Consider the following 12,681-nt stretch of genomic DNA (forward strand, 5'->3'; position numbering starts at 1 on the left):
CAACGGACAACGTCATATATTTCCTCCTCAAGGCAGGAGTGATGGGGACCAGACTCCCATTTCACTCAGCTGAGTCAATTTGTCCTGTCTATATGCTAATAGGACAGCAAGGTCTGTTGCCCAGGCAACTGCCCTACTAGCGCCCTGGCAACCGCCATCACAGTCTCCAGCTCTCCACCTTGTCCCTTGGGCATCTCCATGGCGACCGGCAGGCTGGAAAGGCTGCTAGAGCTCCAAGGATGCGCCTGCGTCGAGTAACGGGATAGGGTGGGCAGGAGGTGGCGCGCGGGGGGGGGGGGGGGGGGGGGACGGCGGGATACACAACGTGCGCAGCCGCAGGGCACCGCAGACTGGCCTGCTAGCCCAGGCGCTGCGCATTTGTCAGTCAGTCCGCCAGTCCGGAGCCCGGCTCGCTGGGGCAGCATGGCGGGGTCGCCACTGCTCGGCGGGCCGCGGGCCGGGGGCGTCGGCCTTCTGGTGCTGCTGCTATTGGGCTTACTTAGGCCACCCACCGCTCTCTGCACACGGCCGGTAAAGGTGCGATCCCAGTCTGACAGGGGTTAGGGGGGTGGGGGGGGATGTTCTCTCAGTCTCGCTGGCCCCAGCTACTCGGACCTGCGGAAACATCGGCCAGGAAGGCCCGGGGTCCAGCCACCAGTCCGCGCCCAGGCCGTGCCGGCGCCCCCGGGGCCGGGCTGGGTCATTGGGTGTGAGGATGGCGATATCCTGGGCTCGGCTGGCAGCCTTGCCTTCCTTGCCCATCCCTTCTCTCCCGGCTCAGGTGCCGCTGTCTATGGGACTAGCGCGTATTTAAGGAAGGGGGAGAGCGCATCGGTATGTGTAGGCGCGTGATGTGATGACAGGGGCGTGAGGGTGTGGTGTCCTTGTAAGTGTGTGTCCTTTGATGTGAGCACTTCCGAGCATCCATACAAAGGTGCCGTTATGGGTCCAGGTGTGCCGTGTGGGTGATGCTGGGGCTGCTTCTGTCTTTTCTCAAAAACTAAAAAACAAACAAACAAAATAACACTGTATGCATGCCTGTCAATCCTATAGCGATGGCGTTACCTTTGGGCGCGTATGTGTGCGCGCGCGTGCGCGCGCGATTTCGTTTTTGTTTGGGAGGGCGTGGTCTTTGTATCCCCGTGTGCACATCTCATTTTGGTTCTGTTGGACTAAGATGTTATATGTGCGTTCATAAAGCTGTGTCTCCTGCTTCTTTGCGGAACTATGTCATTGTGGGAGGAGGAGCTGTGATGTTTCTGTGCTGCATGTGTCTTTAAAGAGGTGATGCGTGACCTTGCATGTGGATTGCTCAGTGATTGTAACTGCAGGAGCAGCCCTGTGTGAACACGCACAGTTCCTCTCGTGTGGATGTGGCAGTGTTGGATTGCATGTGTGATATCTCAAGGCCTGTCCGTCCATGTGGGTGTGTATGAGGCAGTGATTGCTGGCGAGTGTGATTCCCCGGGGGCCAAGGGCTTGCGTGTGCCAAGGGCACTTGGAGCACATCCTCCTCTAACTTCAGAGCTGGAGGATTTAAAAAACTATTAAATATTATATATATATGACATTATATAATTAACATGTATGTCCAAGGTAAGGAATAGTGACATATAACCCCCCTAGGTATCTACCACTGAGTTTAAGAAACAGAGCGTGACCAATATTTAGAAGCCCCTGGGTGCCCCTTCCCACATAAGACCCTCTCTCTTCCATGATCATTATCCTGGATTTTCTGTTCATTGTACCTTTGACATATACAATATCTTGTTTAGTTTTTTTCTCATAAAAATAGAATCATACCAGTGTCTGGCCTCTGGTCGTCACTAGGGGTCACTAAAGTAATCAGGTGATTTAGTCTCAGGTAGTCTGCGGTGGAATTCCGCAAACTGCTTTTAGTCTTACACTGGTAGTGAGATACCTCCACATTGAAGTGTGTGGCTGTAATTCATTCTTTATTCATAATATTTTATCCTATGAATGTATCATTAGTATATGATACTTATGATGCATGGCTTATGTATGCATTCTCTTTTTTAAAAAATATTTTATTGATTTTAGGGGGGACGGGGAGCAGTAAGCTTCAATCATAGTACTTGCTTCTTGTATGTGTCTTGACTTGGCAAGCCTGGGGTTTCAAACCAGTGACCCTTAGCATTCCAGGTCGACATTTTATGCACTGCTCCACCACAGGTCAGGCACATTCTCTTTTAATTTTATATTTATTGATTTCAGAGAGAGAGAAAGGGAGATAGAGAAACAGAGGAGAGAGAGAAACATTGATTTGTTGTTCCACCTATTTGGTTGATTCTTGTATATACCTTGACTGGGAATCGAACACACAACCTTGGCGTATCTGGAGGACACTCTAACTAACTGAACTACCAGGCCAGGGATTTATCAATATGCCAGTAGACAGTTGGGTTGTGTACAGGCTTTTCTTTCTATTTTTCCTCCTTCCACTTTTACACTATTGCAAACAGTGCAGCTGTAATTTTTAATGAACTTGTGTCTAGTAGCATATGCACAGAAGCTATGCTGGATTGTAATACCTCAGGAGTAGGGACATCCTTTTAGACATTGCCAAAATGTTCTTCAAAGTTATTTTGGCAATTGAGTGCCAATCAGCAATATTTGAGAGTTCCCATTTTTCCACATCCATGTCAACATTGGGCATATTAGACTTTCTGGTTTTTAGTAATCTTTTGGCTGTATTATGCATAGTATCTCACTGGCATTTTATTTTATTTATTTTTTTATTTTTTATTTTTTATTTTTACAGAGACAGAGAAAGGGATAGACAGGGACAGACAGACAGGAACAGAGAGATCAGAAGCATCAATTATTAGTTTTTTGTTGCACATTACGACACCTTAGTTGTTCATTGATTGCTTTCTCATATGTGCCTTGACCACGGGCCTTCAGCAGACCGAGTAACCCCTTGCTTGAGCCAGAGACCTTGGGTCCAAGCTGGTGGGCTTTTCCTCAAACCAGATGAGCCCGTGCTCAAGCTGGCGACCTCGGGGTCTCGAACCTGGGTCCTTGGCATCCCAGTCCCACGCTCTATCCACTGCGCCACCGCCTGGTCAGGTGGCATTTTATTTTTTGACATATCTTTTTTTTTTTACTCAAATACCATTCTGATCACTCATGGTCCAAGAACATTCAAATAATAAACAAAAAAGAAACAGATGTTAAAAATTGGTCTTTGCCTGACCAGGTGGTGGCGCAGTGGATAGAGCGTCCGACTGGGATGTGGAGGACCCAGGTTTGAGACCCCAACATCACCAGCTTGAATGCGGGCTCATCTGGTTTGAGCAAAGCTCACCAGCTTAAGCCCAAGATTGCTGGCTCAAGCAAGGGGTCACTCGGTCTGCTGTAGCCCCACCCCCACCCCTCCACCCCCCCCCCCTCCCCGGTCAAGGCACATATGAGAAAGCAATCAATGAACAACTAAGGAGCCACAACAAAGAATTGATGTTTCTCATTTCTCTCCCTTCCTGTCTGTCCCTATCTGTCCCTCTCTCTGACTCTCTCTGTCTCTGCCACAAAAAAAGAAAAAAGAAAAAATTGGTCTTTAAACATTATAGCCAAGGATGCCACACTTGCTTATGATCTTGCCGACATTAAACCACATCCACTCCTCAGTGGCCACCAAACCATTCAGCAGGGCATCCTTAACTGAGCTGTTTGAAGCTACCAGTTTGATCACTATTGACTGTTTTTCAAGCTCTGAATAGCTGTGCGGACCTCAGCAGGGGTTGGAAGAATCAGCTCAACTTTGGTATAGATGTGGCTAATCCAGGCTTGAGTAAGTCACAGCAGCGTTTATCAGCGCGGGGGGTGGGGGTGGGGGTTGGGGGTAGGGGGTGGGGGTGGGGTAGGGTGGAGAGAGTTCTCCAGGAGGTTACTGACAAATTGGGCCATTATTCTAGGATGGAAATTCTCTCTCCCTGGCATTTTAATTTGCATTTCCCTGATTACTAATGGGGTTCACTATGTCTCATATGTTTAATAACTGCTTTTGCTTCTTTTTTCTGAAATACTTGATCATTAACTTTGCCTGTTTTTTGTTGCTTTTTAGAGATTCTTTGAATACTGGATACTAATGCTTTATTGATGGTTTGTGTTGCAGGCATCTTCTCCCACTTTTTATTCTTTTCATGGTGTCTTCAGACAAAAAGAAATTCTTAATTTTATGTAGTCAAATTTGTCTTCTTTTCCAAAGTCTCAAATTTGGACGGGTTGTTCCTGCATGATTTATTGAAGGAACTCGACCCATTCTCACTGCTCTGCAGTGCTACCTCTGTCGAATAGCAAGGGTCAATATGCCTATTTCTAAGCTTTGTTCAGTCCTGTTATTTCCTGTGCCATGTCTAATCTTCTGTTTAACTTGCCCATTTAATTTTTAATTTGATTTAAAATATATTTATAGATGTTCTCAATGTTTCTTTTTCAAGTCATCATTCACGGTCAGTTTTATGTCCTGGCTCATACTTTTACATTTTAAAACTGAACTGCAAATGAGTCACTGGGGAATTTATTCTACAGATAAGCTGTACGTGCCAAATGATATATTAACACCATTATTCATTCCTACATTATAAGATAGCAAAAGATTGGAAACACCCTAAATGTTCATTGGTTGAAGACTGATTAAATAAACTATTGTACATACAGACAAAATGGACTCAATGCAGAAGAAAGACTAAAGAAAGAGGCCCTGACCAGGTAGCTCAGTTGGTAGGACCATCTTCCTGATATGTCAACATTGTAGATTCGATCCCCAGTCAGGGCACACACAAGAATCAACCAATGAATGCATAAATAAGTGGAACAACAAATCAATGTTTCTCTCTCTCTTAAAATAAAATTATATATATATATATATATTTAAAGAAAGGCTAAAGAACGAAAGAGAAAAAACGAAAGGATGCTTTTAAGGAACTGATGTAGATAGAGATTCCAAAAAGCAAGGTGCGAACAATTTTCTACCTTTTGGGTTAAACAGGTGGATTACTGGAGCCTATAAAATGCAAATATAGTTTCTTATTGTCCACAATATTAACATAGAAAAATCTATAGCTGTCATATCTGCCATGCTGCTTCTGTAAAGAAACCTGGTCTCCAGAAGCTCTGGGGCAAATTCTGAGTCACTAGGAAATTGTGTGTGGGGGGGTGGGGTGGGGGTGGGTGGATGTAAAGGTCTTTTGTGGTCTTAAGTGTCTCTGGAGATATTTGGGGTTCTCCAGGGGCCTTAGGGGTGCCTAGGTATATTTGAGGGGCCACGGTGCGTTTGGAGTCCCCTGGGTTGGGGGTTCCTGGCCTGACCGACGCCATATTTCCCCCCCACACACTTCGTCTCTCTGCAGGACCCTCGCAGCGTGGGCTCAGCCTCGCCGACCTTGAGCGAGGCTGGCATCCCCCGCCGCTTCCGGCGGGCAGCGGCCTGGGGTGAGGCAGCGGAGGCCGTGCAGGAGCTGGCGCGGGCGCTGGCTCACCTGCTGGAGGCCGAACGGCAGGAGCGGGCGCGTGCCGAGGCGCAGGAGGCCGAGGACCAGCAGGCGCGCGTCTTGGCGCAGCTGTTGCGCGTCTGGGGCGCTCCCCGTACCACCGACCTGGCCCCGGGCCTGGAGGATGATCCCGACGCCCCCGCCGCGCAGCTGGCCCGCGCCCTACTTCGCGCCCGCCTGGACCCTGCCGCCCTTGCAGCCCAGCTGGTCCCTGCCCCAGCCCCCGCCAATGCACTCCGACCCCGGCCCCCAATCTACGATGATGGCCCCGCGGGCCCCGAGGCCGAGGATGCCGGTGACGACACACCCGATGTGGATCCCGAACTGCTGAGGTAGTTGGCATGGGGTAGGCAGTGAGGTTGGGACGGCATGGCGGGTGCCTGCATCCCGGGTTGGAGGTGAGAACACCTGGGTTCTGAGACCCTAGGAGGGAGGGAGGCCCTGGACACAGGGTGTGGGGGTAGAAAAGCTTGGCTGTGGTGACTGTCGGGGACGTGCACTCTTGGACCCCTGAATGGGGGACTCCGAACCCCGGTTTCTGGGGGGAGGACGGAGAGGCGGGGACATTGTCTCAAAGACTTGCGATGGGGATGGGGTACCCAGACAGTAGAGGGTTGCAGGGCCACCTGGGTCCTAGGGCCCCCGGCATTAACACGCTCACTTCACACATTCTCATTGCATCCGTTCTGCTCCTTTGCAGGTACTTGTTGGGGCGGATCCTCGCGGGAAGCGCGGATTCCGAGGCGGCGGCTGCCCAGCGCCGCCGCCTCCGCCGAGCCGCAGTCCAGGATCTGGGCCCTGATATACCCACTGAGGGTGTACTGGGGGCCCTGCTGCGCGTGAAGCGCCTGGAGACCCCTGCGCCTCCTGCGCCCCCTGCACCCCCGGCGCCCCCTGCGCGCCGCCTCTTGCCATCCTGAGCATCGCCGGGATACTGCGCGCCCCGGGGTCCAAGGCTGCCCTTTCCCCACACCCCGACTGGTCCCCACCAGCACGACTGCTTCCCCGCCGGCTAGGGCCCATGGTCGCCCCTCCCCCAACACCCCAACTGCTCATGGTCGCCCCTCCCCCAACACTCCAACTGCTCCCCGCTGGCATGTCCCCCATCAGCCTACCCCCGCCCCCAGCCACGAGGTTGCTGCCTGCCGAATCCCTCACACACACACACCCCGGCCCCACAATAAATAAAACGATCTGAAGCAGCTATGTACTTGTCCGTGAGTGGCAGTTTCTGTGGGCTAGTGGGGTCCGTGGTTATGGCCTCACTTAGACAAAAAAGAGCCATCCCTGGCCTCGGTCAGGCTCTTTAAAGACTGATCCCCTTTAGTCTGTGCCTCGGTGCCCACCCAAATTCTGTGCCCCACTTCTAGGCCTCACTCAGGTATGGGGAGCCCAGAAGGCTTTAGCACCATTTTCAAGGACGGACAGCAGTGTCTTCCTGGTCCAGGATCCATCTTCCTGAGGACAAAGGGGTGTTTAAAGGGCGCCTGTGGGGCGTGAGTGGAGCCTGGGTCTTGCTGGCTGGCACTTCCAGTTACACCACAGAAGGCCACAGAGTGCCTTCCGATATGGGAAGGGGCTACCCAGGTAAGAGAAAGGGAGTGGAGCGCAAAGCCAGGGCCCAACCCTGCCATCCCACCCACGTCCTGGCATGAAACTCGTGTACCACCAGAAATTAAAACCTTGGGCCTCCAGGTCATTGAAGTGTTGTCCAAGAGAAGGATAAAATGCATCTTTACACTCGTTAGCTTGACTTGTAATGTTTAAATATTTATTTGTATTGTACAGAGGCTGCTCTATCTGTACTCTTCCCTAGTCCTGAAGATACTGGGAGCTGGGAGTGTGGGTAGCTGGTTTGTGGTCATGGCCTTTTGCACTTGCTATTATTCCCTCCGCCCCTATTTATCTGCAAGTTTTTGCTCAAATGTCACCTGCTCAGTAAACCTTTCCTTGACCTCCCTTATCCCTTCACCTGCCTTGAAAACCTAGTCTTATATCACACAGCGGGCTCTTCCACATTCTTGAATGAAGTGATTCTCTCAATTTAAGTAGCATTCTTACCAGTTTCACACCCACCCACATAATACTTGGAACTGAGGCAGCTTTGAAACCTAAGAACACTATTTTATTTTGCACAGAATCTCTCAATTTGACAGAACTTAAGCAACAGTATATTCCACATTACTAAAAGCCCATCACCGAATGAAAATATCCCCAGAAGAAGAGTCCATCTTCCCAAGAACACCCAGTGTCCCACACACATAGCTACGTGCTCGGGCTTCTGTTATCAAGGAAGCATCACCCTGGCCTGGGGGATGGTTCACTTTCTGGACCAAAACCTTCAGGCCACAGAGCAGCCACAGTGGCACATGGTCTTCTGGTGCCGGGCCTTAGCCTTTCTGGACCCTGCCTCAGCCTCCTTTGCAAGGACCTCCTGGACCCTCTGGATCTCATGGATGAGCAGGGTAAAGGCTTCCTCTACACCTTGCCGTGTTTTGGCAGAGGTCTCCACGAAGGGGGCCCCCCAGCTCTTCGCAAGTTCTATAGCAGCAGCATGAGCATCTCCGGCAGCGGTCACAAGGTCACACTTGTTGCCCACAAGGACGAGGGGCCTGGTATAGTGAGGGCCCCAGGTGGCCCGCATCTGCTGCAGCTGGGTTAAAGTTGAGGGGTCATCAAGGGCAAAGACACCCAGTACACCATCCCCAACAGCCAAGCACTGGTCACGCAAGGACTTATGAGTGGCCTGCCCGGCTGTGTCTAGCACATTTAGAATGCAGCCCTCTTGGTCCAGGGTCATCTCCTTCCAGTAGGAATCTTGGATCGTGGGGTCATGGTCTTCCACAAAACACTGGTGGTTAAGCTGGATGGTCAGTGCACTCTTGCCCACACCACTGGCGCCCACCACCACTGCCTTGTACTCTGGCAGCTTCTTTTTAACATCCCTGGAAGGTGCCTGAGCCTTCTGGCTCTCCTCCTGGGAGCTCACATTCCATGTGCCCAGGCCCAGATCAAGCACGCTAGGCTTTTTTGGCAGTGCCATACTCAGGGAAGAGAAGTGGACAGCAAGCCCTGCAACTGGGAAGAGAAAAGAAAGACAATGGCAGGGGCGGGTATGGGCAATAGGTTAGGCAAGGAGACCATGGGGGCAAGGGGCAGTTTGTGTCATCGAGTCAACATTTCCTAAGTGCCCACTGTGTGCTAATCACCTTCTAATATGCTATATACATTATTTATGTTTGTTCTCTTTCTTTCATTCCCTTCTATGACATAAATTCTGTGAAGGCAGGGATTTAAAAAACTTTTTTTAAAAAAATATTTCATTAGAGAGAGAAGAGAGAGAGAAGGGGGTGGGGAGGAGCGGAAACATCAACTCATAGCATGTGCTCCTTGTATGTGCCTTGAACAGGCAAGCCCCTGGTTCTGAACCAGCAACCTCAGCGTTCCAGGTCAACGCTTTATCCACTGCGCCACCACAGGTCAGACTAACTTTATTAGTATATACTTTATATCTTTTTTTTTTTATTCATTTTAGAGAGGAGAGGGAGAGACAGAGGGAGAGAGAGAGAGAGAGAGGAGAGACAGAGAGAGAGAAGGGGGGGAGGAGCTGGAAGCATTAACTCCCATATGTGCCTTGACCAAGCAAGCCCAGGGTTTTGAACCGGCGACCTCAGCATTTCCAGGTCGACGCTTTATCCACTGCGCCACCACAGGTCAGAGTATATACTTTATATACCATAGTTAACCTAGTGAAAGTATACAATTCAATGATTTTTAGTATATTCACAGAGTTGTGCAACCATCACCATAATTTAATTTTAGATTTTTGTCACCTCAAAAAGGAACCTCTGCTCATGAGCTGGCCTTCCCCACTCCGGAGGGATGGCAGGGATTTGGAGTTTTAAACCGTTGAACCCCAGCCCAGCACAATGCCTGTCACACAGTAAGTGCTAAACAATATCCCTGCCCCCAGGGCATATATATTCTAAAAGGTGGGGACAATGAACCACATAAATAAGCAAATTGTGAGGTCTGTTAGCCATTATCTGAAATTCAGTCTTTATTTCTTATTCAACATATTGCTACTGGGAACTTACTGCGTGATAACTTAAGGCAAATAGATAACAAACCCTGACCCTCAAGTAATGGGACAGACCTAGTCAGGAAGACAGACAACAACAAAGATATTTCAGCAACAGGTAATAAGCATACAGAAGGTGCTTGGTTAATATAAACATTATGTGATTTAATTCTCATTCATTACTTCCAGAAGCTTCCACATGCCCGGCATTTAATGGTATGGGGATGGGGGTGGGTGGGGGGTGTGGCGGTGGAGATGTGGCAGTGAACAAAATAAAGTCCCTGACCTTGAGAGGATTAGATTCTAAAAGTGAGAAAGAGACAATAAGCAAGATAAGCAAGTAAATTACCAAACAATTAGAAGAGGATGGGCACACAGCAGGCGCTCACTGAGTGTTAGCTATCAATAGCAAATCACCGTTAATGCATTCAATACACATCCCGATATTAAGTTTAGTGTGTGGCCTCAGGAAATGCTTCTTAATGGCTGCTACCAGTCTCCCTGGAAACCCGGGAGCAATGGCAGTTTGGGGGTAGGTGAGGGGTTTCAGGCATCCGAGGGGGTTTCCGTTGAGTTTGGGAGCCGGAGGGCAGAGCGGAGGAGCAAGGTCTGGCTAGTTATGTTGTCCTCAGCCCAGAGATCCCTGAAAAGTTATTGGAAGTGCTCAACCAGAAAGAAGGTGGCTATGATGAGCAAAGAGATAAACAGGACGAGTTCTTGGGGTCCCCAACATTGGGGAGACAGAAAGAGGGAGATCTACCTGTGAGGACAAACTGAGAGGAGGGGGTGAGGGCGGAAGCAGTGAGGCGGTCACTGGAGTAGTTCAGGTGCGCAATGGCAGCGGGTGAGGAAAGGAGAGGTCAGATTCTGGTATATTCTGAAGGTGGAACTGGCAGGATTTTTTGAGAGATTAAGAGATAGGGGGTCAAGGATAGGCCTGGGAAGATGGAAATCTGAGGGTGCCATTATTTGAGGGTGGGAACAGGGGAGATGAGCTCTTTCATCTCGGTAAGTCGCCATGACTGTGACTATGATCCTAAAAGCATAAGGCATTATTTACTAAGAATCTAGCTCATGCCAGGTGACCCGCCTATCGTGCCCACATTCAGTTCTCCTGACACCCTGGTGAGGTGTGGGCTATCATCACAGTGGCCACTCTATCAGTGAGAAACAGTGAGCGAGGTTCGGAGAAGTGAGGGGATGGTGACTGGTTTGAGGTCCCACAATCCAGAGATCAACAGAAGACTGGTTGCATCCTTTGTAACTAATAAAGAGCCACTTGCTGTGCCAAGTTCGTTCTATTGGAATGTCCATTATAGGGTCCTTAAGACACTGTGGCCCCCCTCCCTCACCCCACCGCACCCCACCCCCATCCTTGCTGCCCGGTCTTTTGTGTTCGCTGAACTACCTGGGGGGTGAGTTGGGGGTGGCGCGGATTCAGCGAGTGGAGGGCGAAAGGACCACCACAATGCGAGCCCTTCCAACTCCCCTCTCAGGGTTAGCCCAGGACTCCAACCACACTTCCCGTGATTAAGCCAGGTGCGGTGGAAAGCTTGGGGCAGGGAGGAGTGACCCACAAGTTTCACCCTAAAACCCTGACCCTGTGCTCAGTCTGGACCAGATCGGTCAGTTTTTCTTTAGAGGGGATGAGGTAGATAGGGGAAGGGACCCCGACCCTGAGACTGAGTCCGCAGCCCTGCTTCCCGCCCTGCACGGCCCCTAGCTCAGCTCAGCCTCCACAAAGCCGGCGGCCGGAGGGCCTGGGATGTGGTGGCTGGTCCCCTCGAAGGGAAGCGGTGGAAGGAGAAGGGTCCCTGCAAACCTCACCTCGGTCGCAACCCCCACAGCCCTAGGTGGACAGCCCTCCCAGGTCAGGGCTGGGGTGTGGCCTATCCAGCCCGCTCACCTCAGACTTGGGAGAGAAGGTTGCGCTGGGACCCGAACTCGAACTCGTTGCAGCTCTGACAGCACCGACTGGTGAGGTGCATCAAAAGTAACAGCACCAGAGTAGGAGGGGCGGGGAAAGGGGTTTACGCATTACGTGGCCCCGCCCTCAGGCCCCTTCACTGGCACACCCCCACCCTCCTCCCCTTACCCCAGTCGGAGGGTGAGTGCAGGTCTCGCCCCTGCCTGCTGGTATGCTTCAAGGAAGTCTGGTGGTGGTGCAATGACGGGGATCGGACCTCCGCCGCATGCCCTCTTCGTCCTGCTGCACCTCTCCCTTACCTTGCCCGTATCAGGGCTGCGGTTTCAGGTTTTTAGTGGGGGGGGGGTGTCCAGATTTTTGACCTGAGTGGCCAAACTTTGTGAAATATTTTGGGAGGTCCTCTGAGGCCATGGAGCCAGTGCTGCCCTACGCAGGCTGCTTTCTGGTAGCATGGGAGAGGGTTGTGCCTGTTCCTGCAGGGAAAGAGGTACCAGAGAGGGTTGTCTCTGTTCCCGGAGGGAAAGAGGTGCCAGAGGGCATTGTGTCTGTTCCTGGAGGGAGAGAGTGCAGAGGAGTGGTTATTCTGTCAGGGCAGAAGGAACCTACTATGAGGTGGACACATGTCAAGGCTAAAACATTTCCTAGACTCCCTTGCAGCTATCTCATGTGATACAGTTTTGACCAATGAGATGTAAGCAGGGGTTATTGGGTGGAGCATCCAGAATGCTCCTTAAGAATGGACTGAGTTGGCTACAGCTCCTTCTTCCTCCTCATTCCTCCTCTTGACTGGGTGGGGGTCTGGTGGTCATCTTGGGGCCATAATGTGGCCATGAAGACAAGTCCAGGAAACCTCATCCCTGGACTTCTTCGAGTTGCCCAATTAATCCTCATGTTGGAGAAATAAAACCCCCCAAATTATCCTCCCAATTCCTGACCCCTGGTCCATAGTAGGCAATCCTTCCCTCAAGAAGCTATCCATGACTACCAAAACTACGTATGTTAACCCTGGACAGTCCCTTCTCCCAAACGACAAAAAGACAGACGGGAAGACTGAGACCTGGAGGGAACACTTCCTGGGACTTTTCTTGTTTTCCCAGTCCAGGGTGTAGTTGGGACTGGCTGTTCTCACAGATTCTACCATTTAATCTATAGTGGAGCCA

The 12,681-nt window shown here is 50.8% G+C and overlaps 2 protein-coding genes and 1 pseudogene across 2 annotated transcripts; 1 reads left to right on the forward strand and 2 right to left on the reverse strand.

The window, feature by feature from the left end:
* The first annotated feature begins 335 nt into the window (after window positions 1–335).
* PCSK1N (proprotein convertase subtilisin/kexin type 1 inhibitor) lies at window positions 336–6,719 on the forward strand. The gene is made up of 3 exons (XM_066356459.1): window positions 336–537; window positions 5,373–5,845; window positions 6,214–6,719. Exons 1-3 carry the CDS (start codon window positions 424–426, stop codon window positions 6,431–6,433), a joined length of 807 nt encoding a protein of 268 aa, XP_066212556.1. The 5' UTR covers window positions 336–423; the 3' UTR covers window positions 6,434–6,719.
* Window positions 3,578–3,927, reverse strand: LOC136385985 (ATP synthase subunit g, mitochondrial-like; annotated as a pseudogene).
* A 1,135-nt stretch (window positions 6,720–7,854) lies between the features above and the next one.
* On the reverse strand, window positions 7,855–8,556 carry ERAS (ES cell expressed Ras). Its single transcript, XM_066357529.1, has one exon. It carries the CDS (start codon window positions 8,554–8,556, stop codon window positions 7,855–7,857), a length of 702 nt encoding a protein of 233 aa, XP_066213626.1.
* Window positions 8,557–12,681: the final 4,125 nt, after the last annotated feature.

Source organism: Saccopteryx leptura, chromosome X (assembly GCF_036850995.1).
Source record: "Saccopteryx leptura isolate mSacLep1 chromosome X, mSacLep1_pri_phased_curated, whole genome shotgun sequence".
Taxonomy (NCBI): domain Eukaryota; kingdom Metazoa; phylum Chordata; class Mammalia; order Chiroptera; family Emballonuridae; genus Saccopteryx; species Saccopteryx leptura.

Bases quoted from the DNA above. Each gene is read 5' to 3' on its own strand.
- PCSK1N (XM_066356459.1), top strand. From the start codon at position 424: ATGGCGGGGTCGCCACTGCTCGGCGGGCCGCGGGCCGGGGGCGTCGGC. The intron at 538-5,372 runs GTGCGATCCCAG...GTCTCTCTGCAG, and splicing joins TCTGCACACGGCCGGTAAAG to GACCCTCGCAGCGTGGGCTC. The intron at 5,846-6,213 runs GTAGTTGGCATG...GCTCCTTTGCAG, and splicing joins GTGGATCCCGAACTGCTGAG to GTACTTGTTGGGGCGGATCC.
- ERAS (XM_066357529.1), bottom strand. From the start codon at position 8,556: ATGGCACTGCCAAAAAAGCCTAGCGTGCTTGATCTGGGCCTGGGCACA.